Source organism: Pleurodeles waltl, chromosome 2_2 (assembly GCF_031143425.1).
Source record: "Pleurodeles waltl isolate 20211129_DDA chromosome 2_2, aPleWal1.hap1.20221129, whole genome shotgun sequence".
In the NCBI taxonomy this organism is placed as follows: domain Eukaryota; kingdom Metazoa; phylum Chordata; class Amphibia; order Caudata; family Salamandridae; genus Pleurodeles; species Pleurodeles waltl.
The window spans coordinates 1104616083-1104639079 of record NC_090439.1 but is presented as its reverse complement, the minus strand read 5'-3'; the positions used below and the strand labels follow the sequence as shown (position 1 = coordinate 1104639079).

At 45.7% G+C, this 22997-nt stretch overlaps 1 protein-coding gene across 2 annotated transcripts in view; it reads left to right on the top strand.

Annotated features, from left to right (window-relative positions):
- Window positions 1-22997, top strand: part of LOC138282889 (1-phosphatidylinositol 4,5-bisphosphate phosphodiesterase gamma-1-like) — a 576794-nt gene that overhangs the window by 192077 nt on the left and 361720 nt on the right. For both annotated transcript variants that reach the window (XM_069220895.1, XM_069220894.1), the window contains exons 4-5: window positions 8100-8193; window positions 21366-21413. In XM_069220895.1, coding sequence (XP_069076996.1) covers window positions 8100-8193; window positions 21366-21413 — 142 coding nt within the window. The remainder of the gene's footprint in view (window positions 1-8099; window positions 8194-21365; window positions 21414-22997) is intronic.

Sequence of the window (22997 nt, the reverse complement as noted above, 5' to 3'; positions counted from 1 at the left end):
AGTGACCAGATTTTGCCCCACATGAACCGCAGTCTGTTATTCTTTCCACACCTCCTCAACTTCCTACTTGATAACTTCCCCTACAAATGTTAGCCCAACCACCCCTTCCATCACCCCCGCAGAGCTGGCGGACACTTTTACCACAAAACCGAGAACAGTCTACCACTTTCATCCCTGCGAAGCAAATGTGCTCTCCACTCCATAAACCGACCCCCTCTGGACCCTCCCTCTCTTTCCTGATAACCTGCTAGCTCCTGCTGCAATCATAAGATTTTGAAGGATCCTCAGCCCCTTAAGTAACCCCTGACGTCACCTCTTATAGGTTTGTAACTCAACATGCAGGGAAAATGCAGTGGTGTGGACATACATGTAGGCACTTATGTTGGATGCTGCGCATGCCACTAAAGGGCCAACGTGGGACCATGCATCATACCACCAGCATCTCTCATTTACTCGGGGCGAGGTCAGGTTGCCAGGGCATGCTGGCGACATACCAATGTAGCAGAATGTTAGGATCTCCCACCTCCCTACCTACAGGGACTATACTGCCCCCACCAGCCACACCACAGCGCCCCAGCTGCACTCATCTCCATAGGCCAAACCCCACATACACCACCAGTAGAGTATGTCCTCTACCACCAGCCCCCCGCATCCACAAGGTTGCCAACTCAGACCCTCTCATCCTCTTTCTCCTGCCTCCAACAAAGATCACACCAGGGCTCTCCTCGGCTGATCCCCACACCCTCAGAAGAGAGCCCCAAGAAGAAACCTAACAGCAGGCCAAACGTGGTCTTGCGTCCTCACGAAAATGTTGGAAAGAAACTCTTGCCACTGTGTGTGAGGCAAGCTGGAGATAGGAGGACACGGGCAGAGGGGGGTGGAGTATACAGTTAGCACTAGATCTGCCAGGCAGGTAGATGTGTCTTCAGTAGTGTGCACGGGTAGATGTGTCATCGGTAGTGTGCACGGGTAGATGTGTCATCGGTAGTGTGCACGGGTAGTTGTGTCATCAGTAGTGTGCACGGGTAGATGTGTAATCGGTAGTGTGCACGGGCAGATGTGTCATCGGTAGTGTGCACGGGCAGATGTGTCATCGGTAGTGTGCACGGGCAGATGTGTCATCAGTAGTGTGCACGGGTGGATGTGTCATCAGTAGTGTGCACGGGTGGATGTGTCTTCAGTAGTGTGCACGTGTAGATGTGTCATCAGTATTGTGCACGGGTGGATGTGTCATCAGTAGTGTGCACGGGTGGATGTGTCTTCAGTAGTGTGCACGGGTAGATGTGTCTTCATTAGTGTGCACGGGTAGATTTGTCATCAGTAGTGTGCACGGGTGGATGTGTCATCAGTAGTGTGCACGGGTGGATGTATCTTCAGTAGTGTGCACGTGTAGATGTGTCATCAGTAGTGTGCACGGGTGGATGTGTCATCAGTAGTGTGCACGGGTAGATGTGTCTTCAGTAGTGTGCACGGGTAGATGTGTCATGTGTCATCAGTAGTGTGCACGGGTAGATGTGTCTTCAGTAGTGTGCACGGGTAGATGTGTCTTCAGTAGTGTGCACGGGTAGATGTGTCTTCAGTAGGGTGCACGGGTATGCTGCTTTGTTAGTTGAATGTGTCAAGTTGTTCTTAATGACTGATAAGATAGACTGGAAGACTGTAGCAAATGAATTACACCATCTGAGACTGGTAGATATTCTGATTGCCGAGCAGTTGTACATCTCTGAAATGCAGCTGTGTCCGTGAGTGCCTTAATAGTGGATTAAAAGCATATTTCGGGTGTATTGGATTTACGTTAGGATGGTTTGTGATGTGTGTTCAAATATATCAAGCCTCGAAAATCTCCAATTTTGCCTGACCTTTAGGTATAGTGACTTGCATTATGTACTCAACCCTTGTGTTGGACACAGTATTATATTGTTAAATGTCATGTTTTTAAACATGCCTGCCCCTTTCGTTGACCCTGTCCCTCTCTCTGCCCTCCCTCGGTCCCTGTTGATCCGTCTGTATGCCCCTAGCCCTCTTCCCACAATCTGTCTCTGCCCCTCGTTCTGTCCCTGCCCTTCTCTATCCCGATCCCTTTCTCTCTTTCCCTCTCCCTGTCTTTCTCCCGCTCCCTCTGTCTTTCTCTCTCTGTTGATGTCCCTCCATCTCTGTCTCTCTCCCTCTGTCACTTTCTCTCTGTGCCTGTCCATGTTTCTCCATCTTTACCATCCAGCTCTCTGTCCCTCTGCTGTCCCTGTGTGTCCGTGTCCCTCAGTTTCACTGTCTCTGTCCCTCTGCTGTCCCCGTGTGTTCTTGTCTATCAGTTCCACTGTCTCTGTCCCTCTGCTGTCCCCGTGTGTTCTTGTCCCTCAGTTCAACTGTCTCTGTCCCTCTGCTTCCCACGTGTGTTCTTGTCCCTCAGTTCCACTGTCTCTGTCCCTCTGCTGTCACCGTGTGTTCTTGTCCATCAGTTCCACTGTCTCTGTCCCTCTGCTGTCCCCGTGTGTTCTTGTCCCTCAGTTCCACTGTCTCTGTCCCTCTGCTGCCCCGTGTGTTCTTGTCCCTCAGTTCCACTGTCTCTGTCCCTCTGCTGTCACCGTGTTCTTGTCCCTCAGTTTCACTGTCTCTGTCCCTCTGCTGTCCCCGTGTGTTCTTGTCCCTCAGTTCCACTCTGTCCCTCTGCTGCCCCATGTGTTCTTGTCCCTCAGTTCCACTGTCTCTGTCCCTCTGCTGCCCTGTGTGTTCTTGTCCCTCAGTTCCACTGTCTCTGTCCCTCTGCTGTCCCCGTGTGTCTCTGTCCCTCAGTTCCACTGTATCTGTCCCTCTGCTGTCCCCGTGTGTTCTTGTCCCTCAGTTCCACTGTCTCTGTCCCTCTGCTGTCCCCGTGTGTTCTTGTCCCTCAGTTCCACTGTGTCTGTCCCTCTGCTGCTCTGTGTGTTCTTGTCCCTCAGTTCCACTGTCTCTGTCCCTCTGCTGTCCCGTGTGTTCTTGTCCCTCAGTTCCACTGTCCCTCTGCTGTCCCGTGTGTTCTTGTCCCTCAGTTCCACTGTCTCTGTCCCTCTGATGACCTGTGTGTTCTTGTCCCTCAGTTCCACTGTCTCTGTCCCTCTGCTGTCCCGTGTGTTCTTGTCCCTCAGTTCCACTGTCTCTGTCCCTCTGCTGTCCCCCGTGTGTTCTTGTCCCTCAGTTCCACTGTGTCTGTCCCTCTGCTGCCCCGTGTGTTCTTGTCCCTCAGTTCCAGTGTCTCTGTCCCTCTGCTGTCCCTGTGTGTCCGTGTCCCTCAGTTCCACTGTCTCTGTCCCTCTGCTGCCCCGTGTGTTCTTGTCCCTCAGTTCCAGTGTCTCTGTCCCTCTGCTGTCCCCGTGTGTTCTTGTCCCTCAGTTCCACTGTCTCTGTCCCCCTGCTGTCCCCGTGTGTTCTTGTCCCTCAGTTCCACTGTCTCTGTCCCTCTGCTGTCCCCGTGTGTTCTTGTCCCTCAGTTCCACTGTCTCTGTCCCTCTGCTGCCCCGTGTGTTCTTGTCCCTCAGTTCCACTGTCTCTGTCCCTCTGCTGTCCCTGTGTGTCCGTGTCCCTCAGTTCCACCGTGTCTGTCTCTCTGCTGCCCCGTGTGTTCTTGTCCCTCAGTTCCACCGTGTCTGTCCCTCTGCTGCCCCGTGTGTTCTTGTCCCTCAGTTCCACCGTGTCTGTCCCCCTGCTGTCCCCGTGTGTTCTTGTCCCTCAGTTCCACTGTCTCTGTCCCTCTGCTGTCCCCGTGTGTTCTTGTCCCTCAGTTCCACTGTCTCTGTCCCTCTGCTGCCCCGTGTGTCCGTGTCCCTCAGTTCCACTGTCTCTGTCCCTCTGCTGTCCCCGTGTGTTCTTGTCCCTCAGTTCCACTCTGTCCCTCTGCTGCCCTGTGTGCTCTTGTCCCTCAGTTCCACTGTCTCTGTCCCTCTGCTGTCCCTGTGTGTTCTTGTCCCTCAGTTCCACTGTCTCTGTCCCTCTGCTGCACCGTGTGTTCTTGTCCCTCAGTTCCACTGTCTCTGTCTCTCTGCTTGCCCTGTGTGTTCTTGTCTCTCAGTTCCACTGTCTCTGTCCCTCTGCTGTCCCTGTGTGTTCTTGTCCCTCAATTCCACTGTCTCTGTCCCTCTGCTGTCCCCGTGTGTTCTTGTCCCTCAGTTCCACTGTCTCTGTCCCTCTGCTGTCCCCGTGTGTTCTTGTCCCTCAGTTCCACTCTGTCCCTCTGCTGCCCTGTGTGCTCTTGTCCCTCAGTTCCACTGTCTCTGTCCCTCTGCTGTCCCTGTGTGTTCTTGTCCCTCAGTTCCACTGTCTCTGTCCCTCTGCTGCACCGTGTGTTCTTGTCCCTCAGTTCCACTGTCTCTGTCTCTCTGCTTGCCCTGTGTGTTCTTGTCTCTCAGTTCCACTGTCTCTGTCCCTGTGTGCTCTTGTCCCTCAGTTCCACTGTATCTGTCCCTCTGCTGTCCCCGTGTGTTCTTGTCCCTCAGTTCCACTGTCTCTGCCCCTCTGCCTCCAACCCTTTCCCTCCCTCTGTCACTGCTCTTTCTCTCCCTTTGCCCTTGCCCCCTTTCTGTTGTTTCCCCTTTTTGTGTGTCTGTTACTGTATTCTGTTTGTCCCTGCCTCTGCCCCTCCCTCTCCAACCACTGTCCCCTCTGATGCCCGTTACCATCCGCTGATGTTCTGTCCCTCCCTTTTGCCCCTGTCCATCCCTCTGTCCCAGTCCCTTTCTCGGTTTGGCTGGGTGAATCTCCTCTTGATTCACACACTGTGCATTACTCCAAAATCGTAAAAGTGTTTTTTGTGGCCATCAAACCTGGGCGGAGCCAACCAGACCTCCCCGTGGCATCCAGGGGAAGCCCACAATGGCGCATCACGCAGGTGCCATCTTCAGATCCCCTTGTTATTTGCATCAGTCCTCCTTCAGCAGGGAGGCGAGGTGCTCGCCTGTATCCAGAGGAGTAAAGCCGCATAACTCCTGTTACAGCTAAGGGACGCACTTCTCTTGGTGGCTGCATCTCTCCAGAGTCACGCGCTCTTCACTGATTTAAAGAGACAGCACCCTTCATTTGTGGACGGCGGTTAAATGTGGGTACATGAAAATAATTGCTTAAGTACGTTTTGTTCCCATCTCAGCATCTTTTCTTGATTGTACATCTGTTCAATAGAGTTTATCAAATATTTCGACTGCTCTAAGAATACCCTCTACGGGCTACGAAAAACCTTATACCTTTATGCATAGTTTCTGGACCCAGCCACTGGATGGCAGAATATTGCACAGCATATGGCTCTTGGGAGGCTTCATGCTGATAAATGATTGTTAGAGGCAACAAATCCATCTCTCTCTCCTGCTCCCTCCCTATCTCTCTGCCTCTGCCCTTGTCCCTCTATCTGTTCTTCCCCCTGTTTCTGCCCCTGTCACTCTCTGCCCCCCTCTCTCTGCCCCTCACACTCTGCCCCTCTCCCACTGTCTCACCTTCTGTCCCTGTCTATTTCAGGGAGTCTCTCCCTCTGTCCTCTTCCTGCTGATCCCGCCCCTCTCTGTCTGTCCCTGTTGATCCACCTGCCTCTGTTTCTCCATAGGTCCCTGTCCCCCTTCTCTTTGCCTCTATTTCTACCTCGGTTTATGTTGCTGTGTCCCATGTCCCCCTCCCCCCTTCCTCTTTCACCCCTCTTTGTCCCTGTCCCCTGCACCCCCTCTGTCCTTGCCCCCCGTCTCTGTCCTTCCCCCCTCCTTTCTGTCTTTTCCTCTTTCTCTCCCTGTTGCTGTCTTTCCCTTTCCAAGACTTTTGTCCCTGTCCTTCTCTTCATTCCCTGTTTGTCTGTTCCTGTAACCCCGTCCATCTGTGTCCCTATTCCCTGCTCCCCCCTGCTTCCACCCCTGGCTCTCGGTCTAGCCCAGGCTTCCCCCATGAGTAGCTCCTAATCTTGTGGTAGCCCTCCAGCTTCTTGCAAGTAGCTCTCCTGTGTTCATCCCAGAGAACAACATTTTAAACGTTTGCTTGTTAGAATTAATTTAGCTATACCGAAAATACAATGTGTGTATTTGAGATGAAAATGCATGTATTTTCAGAACTCATAAGCTGATGTTTGGAGAAAATTTTTTGAAGTGGCAAAATGTATTTTGATATTTGAGTGATAAATTATGTGGCGATGGGCAGACGTAATACTGATATGAATTATCGATGTAAAGGGATTCTAAATTGACAAAGACTTTTTTACATTACTTGTGGCAATCCTCCTGATGCACTGAGGTGATCGCTGCTGATAAGCTTACATAGGGTAACCACTAAGGTAATCTTGTCTGATGTGGTCACTAGTAAAACACTATTAATAGTAGCTCAGGGTGATTTTCATTGAACAAAAGTAGCTCTTATTACAGAAAAGGTTGGAGACCCTGGTCTAGCCTGTCTTTCTAATTCTCAAAATGACACCAAGTCTGTAATCAGAAGAAGAGTTCATTGCAAGCAGACTTGCCACAGAACACTGAGGGTCCCCAAAACACTCTTGCCCAAAAATGATATGGCCCACCATTTCCAGCACTTGAGGGCAATTTGTAAGTACTATACATGTCATATCTGTGCTGTTTTAAGTGGGTGTACAATGTCCTATCTAATGTGTATTGGTAGATGTTATTTGTGCGATTCGGAATGTGCACAATAAAACCTAACTATATAGCCTAGCTGTGTTATGTTTGACGTAAGTTCAATGTTATGTGTATTCTGTTTGTTATGTGTGTGGCGTTGGGCTGACAAGTGTGCTGCAGTCACCTCAGCTCTCACGCATCACGCGTGAGAATAACACCGTTTGATTAGAGAATCCGCTCCCACCGAGACAGCTGGTTGTCAGACACAATCAGCATTGTGACGTCATGACAATCCCACAGAGTTTGATTTTGCAGATGGCGGCTCAACAACTGCTCTTGCAGGAGCAGGTCCTTATCCGAAAGCTAGCCAAGAGCCTCCTAGGCTAATTCGGAAGATTGGACAGGGTCAGGGTGGGAACTTGAGGGAGGGACTCTCTTTCTGCCCACAGCATGCTAAGCTCTGTGACTCTTCCTCACTCAGTTGACGGGCTGTGTCTGGTGGGGGACGGTTGTACTGCTGTCGAGGGGGTCCCAACTCGTCAGGCCTGCCATTGGCCCAGGCCCAGCGCCCTGCCCTGCAAGTGCCTGCTGGACAGCATCTGCCCGACTGTCCTGCCCGTTTCCTGAAGGGACAGTCCAACCGATAGAGCAGCTGCTCTTTGACCTCATCCAGAGACCTGGGGCTTAATTATAAATATACATATAATTAATTATATATTTTTTAACAGTAAAATCTTTTTAGGTATTTAACTATTTTCGATAATTTAACATTATTTCCTATGAGATTTTATTTTAAGTCCCTACCTCCAGTGTCATAAATGTTATATTATATACAAGATATAAATAATATTACAAAATATTATTTATAATTAAATAACACATATGCTCTACTTTTAGATATTTTTAACATTAAATTATATTTAGGTATATTTTATGTACTTAAAATAATTAAGTGTTACATTATTTTCTATTTTAAGCCCCTACCTTCATTATTTTCTACAGAAGGGTGTTGCAATACCAGTGGTCGGCCATGTGTATCGCTTCTCCCTTATACCAGAAGTATAAGTTACTACAAGAGCAAGTTGTTGAATACTGAAAAGTAGCAAATTTACTCGAAAGTGTAAAATCGATCAAAAGTGCAATTTGTGATTCAGGCCTGTTAGGTTTAACTGCATAATTTGCAAATGGAAAAAGCCATTGTGAAGAGAAACTCAATTTTCCATCACTTCAAGGGCCAAGTTTGGCTCAGACCCCCCTGAGCATTATATCTCATCAGCAGCAAATCATCTACGGGCAATATGACCCTTTTAGCAGGACTGGAAGAGTAGAGCATCTTAGGCCCACCTGCCCCTGAAAGCAGCTCCCTCACCTCCAGTCTTTTGATGATTTTTCAATGTCTTCCAATTAGTGCTTGTTAAAACTACAGAATGGCAGCAAATCTTATGTAAAAACAGGTTGTCATGAAGGAAAATGGTCTTTGTTTGGTGCATAAATGCTTTTTATTGCCTCTAACTTTGTGTCTTGTGTTCTTCTCAGCCTTCTGCGAGGATGATGTCACAACATGGATAACAGGGTTGACTTGGCTAGCTGCTGACACACAGAAGGCCCCAAACCCCCTTCAGGTGGAGAGGTGAGGACCAGACTTTGTAGTACTAGAGGCACATAAGTAGTTTCAGTTCTTTTTTCTAGAATAATATAGCTTAATAGACCGCTGCGCAGGGCTATAACGAGGGCGAGGGCCTTTAACCACTGAACAGTCCGAGGCAGAAGGGCTTTAATGCTATTAAAACATTCCACTCACTGGGGGAGGATGGTCTACAATAAATATGAAGAAACAGAAAGACAAACGTGTTGTTGAAGCATATCTGTACCATCTATTTTTGGCCTTTATCCATTCCATTGTCTATATTTTACACAGATAGTTGTGTAATCCATGTTTCTACACCCCTAGTAAAATACACATTGAACATTGTCACACAATTTTTATGAAAGAAAATGCCCCTCAGGCGGACCATGAGGCGGACAGGAGGCAATTTCTATGTCGGCAACTAAAGTTGGTGGCCTAAATTCTCCCCAGACGCCCACCACAAGGTTCTGTATTACACACAGGGCACAGTGCCCTGGTCCTCGCTGTGGCACACCTCTAATGGCTCAGTGTGCCCTGTTTCCAGTGGAGACCACAACCCTGCCTGCATTGGGAACATTGTGTTACTGAAAGGTGGACCAGCTGTTTGAAGCCTCTGGTCTGCCTTTCACCGCAGCTGTAGGACCCGGACTCCCTTTCAAGGGGAGGGATCCACATGCAGGCGAGTGCAGACTGCAGAGGGATGCCTGGGGGTGCTAAGGAGCCCACTTCGCCCCTGTCAGCGGGCACACTTGGGGGATACACTTGCTGTGTGCCAACTCATGCGCTGTGCACCACCAAGATTTCCAAATGTGCATGGGGTCATGTCTCATTCAAATAAGGGAATGCCTCTTTGTTATCATTCTGGCACATCTTTTGCTCCACACAATCCATATTACAGAAGCGCACAAACATCTGCACAAGCATCTACAGTCCCTTTACAACACCTGTTGTGCTTCAGGGGCACTTTTGTGTACCATGACCCTTGAGTGCTGACCAGTTCCCTTACACACAGTTAAATCTGCCTCGCTCATGTGTCCTCTCCTGGGCATTCCCCCATGGGAAATCACAGTAGGATGAGTCCCTCTTTGGTCCTGAGAGGGGCCAGAGGGCCAGCCAAAGAGCTTCATGCATCCAAAAACAGACCAGCTCACTTGAGAGGAAAAGTCATCCTTTGCACCAGGACCCATGTTGAGTACATGAATGAATGTACACTCAGCCAACAACCCAGTCTCCCTACACCGACCTTCCAAATATACTTCTTTATAATTACAGTCAATAGTTTATTACTATCCCCAGTGCAGCAGCTATTACACCTCAGTATAACACCACAGCATTTATCTCCTCCATTCCCCAATTTCACCTCCTCTATTTCAGCAGATATACCAATCAAACATAGACTCATGTCAACGTAGTACCTATGATACGCAGGACCTGTATGTACAGCCTCAGCCGGAGAGGGGGATGCTCCATCAGAGGAGTACCATGTCACCCCGCAGGACGGTGCTGAATTAGAGCCCTCTTTCACACAACACCACTGCATATCATGCTGTTTCCCAAAAGCTGCCAGACCACCATAAAGTAAAACTTCATGGTGTCAAGGAGGTTGATGACTTTCTGGTGGAAATACTCTCCAAAACAGAGAGATCTGTTCAGTACCTACCAATGATTAAAAGCATGACCAGGCACAGTACTGAACAATTCAAGGACTCAGTCAGGGTGTGAGTCGGCAGCCCAGGGGTTAAAAGAAATAGAAGCCATCTTGACCCAGTGTACATCAGGGGACATGTCCCACTAGACTCCTTGGTTGTGCACACAGCCAAGAATAGAACATGCACCCATGCAACTGTGGATACCCCTCCCCCAGATAAGGTGAGCAAAAAGATTGACGCATAAGGGACTTGAGTAGTTGTGGGGGCAGCTCCCCAGGGGAGAATTGCCAAATCTGTTGGGCTGCTCTTTTGCTATGATAGATGCCACTGAGAGGAGATGGAAGAGTTGGTCAAGCACCTGACAGAGGCACATCTCAAAAGAGGCCAAGAACTTGTGGAAGATGGAAAAGTAATCTCCAGTGTTAACAACCGAGGCACCCTGTGTTCTGCTGACGCTGCCTTCAGGGAAGTAAACGCCAGCATTATGCTCTGCTACACAATGTGGCTTAGAGTGTCTGGATTAAATCCCAAAGGTACAACAGCCCCTCATTAAACCTCAGTTGATGGGGACAGTATGCTCGAGAAAATCAAAATCATCCAAAGCCTATGGAAGAGGTGGCTAAATTGGAAATGGCAAAGGCAATTGTGGAGGTGGTCGCAACAGGGCCCCTCTGCCCCCAAACAGTGACTCGCCAACCATTTCCCCAGATCACATTGCATGTGTTGGGGGGAGAATAAGGTTATTCCTTATGCAGTGGAAGGAAATACTATAACACAAGGGGGTCCTGTTAGTAGTACAACAGGGGTACTGCCTAGAGTCCCTCAACACACCACCAAACTTACCACCTCATTGTCACACAATGAGTTAACTACACCTAGGACAATTGAAGGAGGGAGTCCAGGCGCTCTTCACCACAAGTGCTATGGAGCCTGTGTCCCTTCACCCCCAAGGCCAAAACATTTACTCACTGTACTCGCTCATTCTTAAAAAGGACAGAACTCTGCTGCCCATCCTAAACCTCAGACAGCTGAACTTGAATATCCTGTTATAGCACTTAAAAAAACACCCTGCAAGATGTCATTCTGCTTCTCTGCAGAGTAGACCTTATGGCGATTATCTCCCTCTACGACACCTAGATCCATATTCTTATTCATCAGGCCTATCACTGACACCTGTGAGAAGACAACACTACCAATTTAAAGTTCTCCCAGTCATTGTCATAACATCCCCAAAACTATTCACCAATTGCTTCACATACTTCCATATTGGTCAGCCCCATATATAGAGAAGAAAATGAGCTAAACATCCATGATCTCATTCTAGTTGTCCCAACTTGTGTGATACAACTGTGGTATTGGATGCCTTCTGAAATTAACTAGCCATCTGGCGCCTGAGGTCTTAGAATATGGTTATCTAACTTTTCAGGAGTGCGTGCAAATCCTTCCTGAGGTGCGCAAACCCATCACATGGCTTTATACAGGCAGGTGGAAAATACTTTTCCATTTCTGCTAGGGAAAACACACAGAACCACCTGAGGCATCAGGTCAGGATATTGTCTATTACTTATTGCATCCTCAAAAGGCAGGATTAGAAGACACTTCAGTTCATCTTCATTTAGCTGCAGTATCAGCTTATAAACAAAACAGAGCAAAGCCGTCCCTCTTTAAATCTGGTTAAGACCTTCATGGATGGCCCTAAAAGCATCCTTCCTTCAAGAACTTCCCAAGCCCCAGCCACTCTACTCTAGTGAAATTACATTTTTAATCAGGTAAGTTGTCTTTCCTTGTGTCCATTACCTCACTGAAGAGTTAGTGAGTTGCATGCATTAACAATGGAGGAACCTTTCATTCAGATGCACAGGCATAGAATAATGTTATAAACAAACCCAAAGGTTTTCCCAAAGGTGGTTTCCTCTTTTCATGTAAACCATACAATAGAGTTGCCCATTTTCTTCCCGCACCCAGAGTCAGTGGCTGAAAGAGCTTTACAGAAATGTCAGAAGGACATTAATGTATTACATGGACAGGGCAAATTCCATTCGCTATACTATTTGTTACTTTGGCGAAACCTCACCTGGGAAATCATATTTTCTAATGGTGGCAAAGCCAGATGGGTTATCAAGAGTATTCACACGTGCTGTGCTAAAAATACATGTGCACTGCATGCATTTTGTAGGGTACATTCTGCTTCTAAAAGGAGCTACTAAGGCCTTCTTGGGTAACATTCCAACTGGTGACATCTGTAAAGCCGTTACATTTTCAGCACCAGGCACATTTACTAAGTATAACTCTGTGAATATTAAAGCCTGTCAAGAGACTTTGGTTGGCCAAACTGTCTTAGGAACCTTTTTGATAAACTTCATCATCCGATTGCTAGCCACCACTTACAGAAAGCTATGCTTATCAGTCTTTGCAGACCACATGTATTTACAGTAACACATGCTACAAATGAAAAATGTTATTGTGTAAATTCATGTGTGCTCTCCCACTGCCCCACAAGCAAGGATAGATTGTCTATTTTCACATTTACTGTTATTCATAATGCACATAAATATATTCTAACTTCACTGTACATACAATTCTCACCCTTTGGGGGTAAAGCAATCTGAGGGTGAATCCTTGTCCTGGTGCATTTTGGGGTAAGGAAGGAGTCACAAGATATTTCAAGACCAAAGACTTCTTTGAAGAAAAACAACTTGCAAACATCTGCGCCCAACACGAGATGGAAGGCAGGAACATGCAGAACACATGAATCAACAGATGGTTACGGAGCAAGTGATACTTTCCTTACTATTCTTGACTCCACGTCTATGTACCGTGAGGATATATTACACAGTGGTGGTAGCAACTGTGAGCCAGAGTTTACTTCGAATGGGCATCTTTTTTGTTTTGATAATAGCTTTGGCATTGTTTGACGAATCTTCACGAAACATTCCCAAAAGAAAAGTTCATCTACCTCAGTTCCTTCCTGGAAAGTGCCAGGGTGATTCGTCATGTGGCGACTGAGAATTACACCACATTTGGCAGAAAGCTAGATCTTTACTCAAAGTGTGATTTTTGTGATTCGGTGTATTTCTGTTCAGCTGTTTTAGGGAAACTATTTTTTTTAAACTGGTGTGGTCCTAGTCCCACAAGTCTCCTGTGGGACCCAAAAAAAAAAAGCTTAAAAAAATGTCAGGCAAATGTCAGGCAACCACAACCCAACCCTACCTTCGAACTTGTGCGGTTTGAGTGCAGGCCCTGAGGCACCCCTCCCTCCTGTTGTGCACGGCCTTTGGCAAAGAGTTGAGCACACAGCATTTGGCATGCGCATTAATGGGCCTGGCGCAGAGTCTGATGGCAAACATAGAATAACCTATTACTTTAGGTTAAAAAACATAGAAATTAACTGAAAAAAAGATGTTAAAGTGGAGTTATGAATGAAGAAGAACATTTTTTTGTGTGAATATATACATGTATATATATATCTAACCTAGTGGCAGTTGTCGCTAGGTAGTTATAGTTAGGACCACTTTCTATAGAAAAAGCATTTTTGTTTTGTTAATAAATTTGGTGCAGTTTGATGAATCTTCACAAAATTTTCCCAAAAATACAATGCTCACTTCAGTGTCTGTCTCGAATGTTTTGGGGGTGATCCGTCAAACGGAGGCCAAGAAATAGGGGGGATCCCAAAACGCTTTTTCCCATGTGTTTTTCCATAGGGATTTTGAAAAGGAATAGCGCCCGAACCACTGGACGGAACTACACCAAGTTTGGCAGAAAGGTAGTCCTGGGTCCAAAAAGCTCCCTTTTTAGGTCGAGCATAGCAGTGCACAGGCACTGCTTTTCCGACATGTTGGTATGTACCTAGGCTTTTAACAACGCCCACCTCACGCCCATTACTACTACTCGTTCGTGGGCTTGCCCTTCAAAAATCCTTTGATGACATTGGTAAATGGTTTATGTTTGTCCCTCCTTGGGAGGGTTTGTTACTGCCTTGGCTATCGCCCCTGTTAAATGGCTAATTGCACTTTTGCCAATTAGTTTGACTGCGAGCGAACTTCTTTTTCCGTTTGTGTGTCGCTTCATGATAATACTCATGGCGGCCATGTCGCTTTAAATCGGCTCGCTTAGGTGAAACTGTTTTACTTTTAATTTTCAATTTATGTGGAAAGAAAACTCAGGTTAGGAGTTTACAACGCTAATAGCTCTAACTTGAGCAAATGCGAGACCCATTGCATTGCAAATGCTTGTTGTTATTTGGTGTAAATCCTTTCAGTAGTTTTTCAGAAATTAAAGAAACAACACATTTGTATTTATAGGGACGTGAAGGTTCCGCGAACCCTCCTGATCTCGTGCTGAGATCTGATTGGCTGCTAACACTTCAACAAGGAAGTGCTGGCAGCCATCTTGGGACTCGTCTTCAGCTGAGTCCCAGACAAAAAGATTAAAAAAAAGAAAAGGGGCCAGAGTAGGGTCCCGAGGGTCTCCACCCCTGGAGCAAAAAAAGCATTTTTTTAAATTTTTCGCTGAGTCGCAGTGGATCCAGAGAAAATGTTTTTTAAAAAAGTGCTTGTTTAAATGAAGCCCCTGTGTAGGCCAGGTCCTGGGGGCATGTTAAAAATAAGGAGTGGGGCGCACAGGGCCCCCCTCCTGGGCTTACTGAAGCCCCTGGGATTTCCAACTCCCCAGGGCAGTTATAACATTGAAAGCGAGAGTGGGGGGGAATCGGCCCCCAGGGACCCCTTGGACCACCACCTCCCTGGGGGCGAATATAAATAAGATGGGTGCCCGTTGCGGACCCCCTGCCCTGGAGACCACCGCCTTCCTGGGGCTAATTGAAATGTTGGAGAGAGGCCGCGCGGTCCCCCTCGTGGAGCCATTAATGGCCCTGGTGTCTGCTACTCCCTAGGGGGGGTGCCCACCCCCGGAACATAGCTGTTTGCTCTGACTTGGCAAGACCTTTGACAGCGCCCTCCAAGTCAGAGCAAACATTCGGTTCCAGAAAATGAGAGCTGTGAAACAGCTCTCACTTGCTGGAAGTGTAGGTTTCCTCTGTGGAAACTATTGCTCTTACAGAGAGAGAGCTGCATGTTCTCTGTGACAACAATGCTGTCTCCCACTGGTGGCGGGCAGCTGTCTGAGACTGCGGCAGCTTTCGGTCCCCAACTATTTTGACTGGGTGCCCTGGGGGTACACAGATAACATGGCTGGGCCCTGGAGGATGGGGACCCGGTGGCCGAGATCGGCCTAGGGAGGGGGAGGCCACACAGTTCCCCCTCACCCCCCAAAATAAAATGTTTAGGCCATGCCCCGGGGATACTGGGTCCCTGGGGCCGAGATCGGCCGAGGAAGGGGAGCCACTCAGACCTGTGGTCAACTCCTACTGCGCAAGGCCAAAGGCTGTGCACAGCTGCAGGCCAGGCCTTGCAGCCAACCACCGTCATGCACGCCTTCGGCGGTGGTTTGATTAACGTATAATAGCGAAAATTACTTTACGTTTGAAAAAAACTGAAATGCACTGACAAAAACCAAGGTTACGGGGGAGTTATAGTTAGAAAATAGAATTAAAAAACCATAGAAATTCACTTAAAAAAACAAAGTTTACAGGGACGTTATAGTTAGGCTCACATTTTAAACGTACAAAACCATAGAAATTCACCTGTTATAGTTAAGAGTTACCTCAAGTAACTATAAATTGTGCCCTAAGGTAACTATAACTCTCGCCCTCGCCATTGCCCGTTGCTCACCATTTGTTGACTTGCACGGCACTCTTCTTTACAGCCTCGTAATTGGTCACTGCAAGCCTAGCATCATTTTGGTTCCTATCTGTGGAGCAGAGATCAAGCACTGATTGATTTAACTTAATTAGTGCCTGTCCGCTGCTCCTGATGTGACTGAGGTATTTCTTTTTAACTTCAAGAGCCCTGCAAACAGAAGTCATGTGAGTGCAACGACGTTCCCATAGGACAAACAAAATTGCAACGTTTGTTTTTCTATAGTTAACTTTTTTCTTTTATTTTGCCAAGTCTTCTTTACTCACTTTGTTTGCACTCGTGTTTTGTTTTAGCTCATGGGCTTCTTATGTGTAATTGCCTAAATTATGCTTTAACACATAATCGTGCAATACATCCGAATCCACCCCACTCCAATCCAATTGAGACCCCCCTTTTATCTCTGCATTCCCTGAATGGTTCACCACAAAAATGTACATCATAACAAAATGTAGAAAATGCTATAGGCCTGAAATGTTTTGTGGCGATTTGTCCCGGCAAATGTATGGTGCACAGATTATCCTTTTTGGGTACTGAAGGTAAGTAGGGTAAGTTAATTTTAAGTTATAGGGCATTTAAACTTGGTGATATATGTGGGCGTGGAATTTCATGACATTTTGTGAAACTACTGTAGTACATGGCGATGACAGGTCATTATCTGGTTGGATAATGGCTGTCTTTAAAAAAGTCTAAGGTAGCCATGTTGTTTTAAGGCCACGTTGGCATTGTTTTGGCTTAGGGCCCTGTACATAGGTAATAGTAGTTTTTTCCCCTACTTATTACCACATTAGTAAAATGTTAATAGGTAGGAAAAAATAATTCTTTTCTATATATTTTTTAAAAAGTTACAAAGTACCATTGTACTAACTAGGAATTAATGCAGTACTTGACAAAATAAAAAGAAATAAATAACTTAAAAATTGGAAATAAAACAAATACACTAGACGTCACAAATATAATGTAGTGCAGTGTATCTATCTTATTTAATTCTGTAAAAATAAAAATAAAAATAAAAAAAAGTACAGAATATGGCGGAAATACTTTTAAAAATCATAAAAAATATGTTATTTACTAGGTGCTAGCACAGAACTCGCAAATGTATTTAAAAATGTATAGAAAAATATAAATACATTTCCCTTCCTATTACCACTTTAATAAATTGGTAATAGATAGGAAACTACAGTGAAACCTACTTACCTACATATGAGGCCTTATACAGAACACAGCCAAAATGTAGTAAAAACAACATGGTGGCCTTTAAAAACAGCCATTACTCATTAATATAATGGCTTGTCATTGCTATGTACCACTGTATACCGCAAAGTTACTGCCGTATAACGTGGCCCAGAATATAACTAAGGCGTAGCTGTTTTATTGTATTGCGGTACTCTTGCATTATGCACGGTGTCGCATGGGCAACACAATACTTGGGTCTGATTTACAAAGCAACGCAAGGCCACCATGCATGGCCCTACGTTGATTGGTTAATCTCGAGAAACGCAAGGCAGGCAATTCCCTATTTGCATTACTCTGCACATCATAACCTACATTTCTTCTAAAATTTCACATACACCTGTGCTGTACTCCACTGTACGTCAATACACTATGCACCGCTCCACTCTATGGTAGTCCAGTGTACCCCAGTCAAGTGTACACACTGTACTCTACGCCACTCCACTCACTGACATGTCACTGTACGCTGTTCCACTCTACGCCTCTCCACTTTATGAGACTCCACTCTACGCCCCTCCAATCTACTATATTACACTTTACATGCCTCCACTCTACATCACTCCATTCTGTGCCAGTCCACTGTACGCCAACTACTGGACGCTACTCTACTGTACGCTATTACACTCTATGCCATTCTGCTGTATGCCACTCCACCCACTCCACTTTACATTATTCCACTGTATGTCACTCCACACTACAGCACTCCAATCTATGCTGTTCCACTGTATGCCACTCCATTGGCACTCCTCTCTACACCTCTTCATTCTATGCTATTCCAATGTACTCCACTTGATTGTATGCTATTGCACTCTACCCCACTCCACTGTACTCCATTCTAGTCTACACCACTCCACTGTACACTTCTCCACTATACACTATAACATTCTACACCGCACCACTGTACAACTCTTCACTGTGCCCCACTCCACTCTACGCCATTACTCTGTCCACAGCTCCACTCTACTCCAGGCCACTCTAGGCCATTACAGTGTACCCAACTCTGCTCTATGCCACTTCAGTGTACGCCACTTCACTATATACTACTCCACTTTACGCCACTCTGTTATATGCTATTCCACTATACGCCATTCCACTATATGCCACTCCACTCTATACTATTTCTCTGTGTACCACTCCACTGTACAACATTCCACTGAATGGTATTTCACTGTATGCCTATACACACTACTCTATTTTACACCACTCCAGTGTATGCCACTCCACTCTACGCTACTCCATTCTATGCCATTCCATTGGATGACACTCCACTGTATGTTATCACACTCTACCCCACTCTAGTGTACGACACTCCAGTCAACACAACTTCACTGTACCTCACTGCTCTGTATGCTACTACATTATATGCTATTACACTCCTGTACACCACTCCACTCTACACCACTCCACTCTGCTCTTCTATATGCTATTACAATCTACGCCACACCACTCTATGCTAGTCCACTCTGTGCCATTCCAGTGCACTCTCCTCCAGTCTAAAGAACTCCACTCTAGAAAACTCTACTACATTCCATGCCACTTTACAAGACTGTACTCCACTCTTTCCTGTACACTCCACTGTCCAAATTTGTTCTCAACTCTATGTCCGTACACTTTGTTGTACAAAACTGTACTCCGCACTGTCCAGCAATGTACGACACAACACTCCATTCTGCTGTATGAGACACCACTCCAATTTATAACTGTTTCCTTGACTCTGCTACACCACTTGTACCTACTCTATGCTAATGTACTATACCCTACTCCACTCTATGCCACTTCACTGTACACCACTCCACTTTACGCTTTCCCACTCTGTGCCACTCCACACTTCTACACTCCAATGTACGGTATTCCACTGTACGCTATTTCACTGTAAGCGACTCCACTTTATGGTAATCCACTCTATTCCACTTACAGTGTGCGCCACTTTACACTGATCCACTGTATGACACCCTCCTCCATGCTATATAACTCCACCCTATAAAAGTCTTCAACACTTCATGGCACTCTGCAATACTCTACTCCTCTCTAACCCAGTACACTCCACTGTCCAGCTGTATACACCACTCTGTGGCCATACACTTCATTGTACAACACTCATTTCCACTATATGACACTTATGGCTCTTCGACTGATGCCCAGAGGACAACCCCTCCAGTTCCTTGAGGCCCTTTCGGGTGAGTAGTTGCGCTTTACAAATTCTGATTGATTGATGCTAAGACACAGCACTCCACACTACTGTACAAGACCCCATTCAGATTTATAACAGTTTACTACCTACACTACGCCACCACACTCTACTCATGCCACTCTACTCTATGACACTCCAATACACTCTATTATACTTTACTCCACACTAAGTTACACCTCTCCACTCGATTTTACTGCAATGTAAGAGATTTTTCTGCACACAATGCTATTGTATAACAATCCACTCTATACAGCCCCACTGTTTGACACACTACTGTACTCTGCTACGCCACTCTGTGCCATTATACTGTATAACACTGTATGTCTGTCCACTCTACTACACTGTACAACACTGTACTGCACACCACTCCACTGTACAAATCTCAGCTAGACTGTATGTCACTCTAATCTAGTCTACAACAGTTTCCAATACTGTATGACACATATTACTGTACAAGGCGTTATTCCAATTTATAACACCTTATTGGACTGTATGCTACGCCACTCTGCTCTACTGCACCCCCACACCACAATAGTCTACAGCACTTTACTTGATTCTGTAAAACTTTAATCCACTCTACGCTACCCCACTCCAGTGTACTCTATTCCACTATACTCCACTCTACGCTACCCCACTCCAGTGTACTCTATTCCACTATACTCCACTCTACGCTACCCCACTCCAGTGTACTCTATTCCACTATACTCCACTCTACGGTACCCCACTCCAGTGTACTCTATTCCACTATACTCCACTCTACGCTACCCCACTCCAGTGTACTCCACTCCACTCCACTATATCCCACTCTGCTCTACTGTACCATACTCCGCTCTACACCGCTCCAATGTCTGACACTCTATTCTACTGTTTGCAACTGCACTCTACAACACTGTGCTACACTCTATGACACTGCTCCCCACTCTATACCCATCCACTCTACACCACTGTACTACACCGTGTGACACTCGAGAACACACCACTCCACATTGCTCTACAATACACCTCTCCGCTATATGACACAGCACTCGACTCTAGGACACTGTTTTCCACTGTATTCTATGGAAAAAGTTTTCCTAACTATAATTAAGCTGTAACCTATGTATATACATGGTTAAAAGGCATAGATGTGGAGTTAACACCCAGTTGTTTTTGCTCTATGCCATATTCATTAGGCATTATTGTTTCGCTACATACCTCTCTGGTTGCTCATTCTCTGGTGCCATGGACTCATAAACAACACTCACTCCACTGCCAGTATGCTTCGGTCAATCCTCGTCCCTTGGACCCCTCCTTGTCTCATTTCACATGTCTTACCTCTGTGGTATTATCTCCTCTTACTGGCTTCAGGTATGACCCAGCTGAAAGCCAAGCTACCTTGCTTTTGCTGCGTTAAGGCACTGGATGCTATGCTGTGACTCTTCAACAGCACTCATCTCTTTTACTTACTCGATTGAACTTGGAGTCTTTTATACTTATCCATAAAAATGAAAGCCATTATTACCAGCACACCTAGCGCAGCATGGTTCCCTCTACTAATATATGCAAGTACAAACATATATGCCATATAACAAAGTCAAAACACTAATTAATCATTAATATTGAGCAGACTGGATTGTTGCATTAGTTTTCTTGTTAGTTCCCACCAATACTTGTTCACTACACTACACAAGACTAAATAGTTTGCTAACCAAGGTCATCATACCTAACTCAAGTATACCCCCTCTTCAGCACCCCACCACCACACTGGGCGGCTCACTGCCAAGAACTGGACCTTATACAAGTTCTGACACTTGTCTTCAAATCAGTAAATGAAGACACTGGTATATAGTTTGGCTACAAACCACCTCTTTGAATTAGTTTCCCAGCACAACATACTCTAAATCTAAAATCCACCAACTTCAAACTTCTAGTTGCACCTAAGCGACCATGACCGGCCTTCAAATTAAGATCTGCACACCCTCTATGTCCGCTGCATTGAGACTCTCTGCTGCCAGAAATTCAGGCCATCTGCTCTCTTCAGGAATTCAAATCAGCCTTGAAAACTCATTTTTTGCACCTTCAATGAAGTTGAAGTCTTCACCATACTGTCTATGTGTGTACTGCATACTTGTATGATCCACTAGTTAGCAGTAAGTCATAGTCTTAGTTATACTTGTGTTTTCACCATTCACAATCTCAAAATTGGCAATGTAACCTACATAAGAGTTATTTTGTCTACACTATGTGAACTACCCCATCTGTATTGATTTAATATGGTGGCATTAATGCCATGTACAACATTTCTGATCAAAATGTGGCTAAAGTCCAATAAATAAAAAATGCATTAACATTTTTACATTTGTTTAACAGGTGGCTTCGAAAACAGTTTGACTCAATGGACAGAGGAAGAGAAAGCTGGTAGGTCAACAACTGACAGTGCCTTATATTACATGAGAGACAATACATTTTATTAGGCAAAGCAGGCAAATTAATATGCCTTTTTTATGTGTCATTTTATACAGGCTTTTCTAGAGAGACCAATTACAAAAAAGCACTTTCATAACGTAAAAGAGTCATCTTGTAAGATTGCTATTACTTTGCAACAAAGATCCCAGTAGTATGCAAGAACTATGACTGATGTAGTATTTCTTGTGAACCTTTGGTAATATATAATTCGTCATAGATTTTCTCAAGTACTTTGGGCCTCTATTCCCTGAAATTAGGTTAGTAATTTGGGAGGGTGGTACCAAGACCAACTCAACCCTCTCTGGTTATATCAAAACAGTTCTGAGAAAATCTCTGCTCAGTCCCTGGTAGCCTGGCACAAGCAACAGGCCATCCCTAAAGACCTCCATGCTAAGTTAAAGCAGTACCAACAGTTTCAAAGTAAGGCACTCAACACAATAAAACTCCTAAACCAATTAAAAAAAATAGATAAAAATGTAATGATCAGGAAGAAACCAAAATCATGAAAGCAGGTGAGGGGGGGCAGAGATATGGATTTTTAATGTTTCTAGTCAAACAAATACCTAGCAATATGTCAAGCACTAGGTAAAAACTATTTACAATTTTAGGCCGACGCAGTGGAGTGGAGGTGGGATTCACCAAGCAGGTTGTCCTAGACAAAGGTTTTACTTTCAGACATAGTTTCCAACTGTTGGGAAAGTCTGGCAGCCTTTGCTCCTCCGGGCAGGGTCTATTCCCCTCTGCTCAGCCAAACCCTCTTGGAGTCAGTAGTTCTTCTGCGTTTTTGTCCCTGAAGCAAGTAAACAGAAGGCCCACTATGTAATCCTTGGAGAACACTTCGAGTACCTAGGTGCCAGAAAGAGTCAGGAGTCTTTGAGGTTTTGTGTGAGTCGTCTTCTTCCAGCAGGAGTCAGGCATTAGAACTCAGGATTCTTCTTCAAGTGTGAAATTACTTTTCAGATGGAGTCTTCTCAGGTCCTGGGGTATTCCGAGGAGGTGGTGGTGGAGGTGCCAGATTAACCATACACACTAGCCAGTAACTGTAGAATTCTGTTGCCCAATCCTAACAATTTTCTCATAGTCCCCTACCTCCTTTTGCATCTCTTCCTCTTTGCCTTATTGTGCAATTACACATGAGCTCCTGTTTCAAGATGGTTGCCACCAGACAGTCCTGTTTTCAGCTTCTTTGGCACTCCCCTCCCTGACAGAATCAAAACTGTTTTCTCTTCTACTGTGGTTGGAGCCTAACCCTCAAGGCTCAAGGATATACCACCAGCCGTATTACGAGTCCATTACATCCTATGGAACTCGTAATACGGCTGGTGGTATATCCGTCACTTTACCGTCACTTTTGGGACGGATTAACACCTCCTCCAAAGTTGTAATAACCCCCCTGGTGTTCTGAGAAAACTTCCCTGATGTGACAACATGTATATTTCTGTGTACAAGCGTTGGGGACATGATGAACGCTTTGTACCGGCAATAATTCATAACTTATCACATACAACCTTGGATAGAGCACAGAGTGAAAATGCC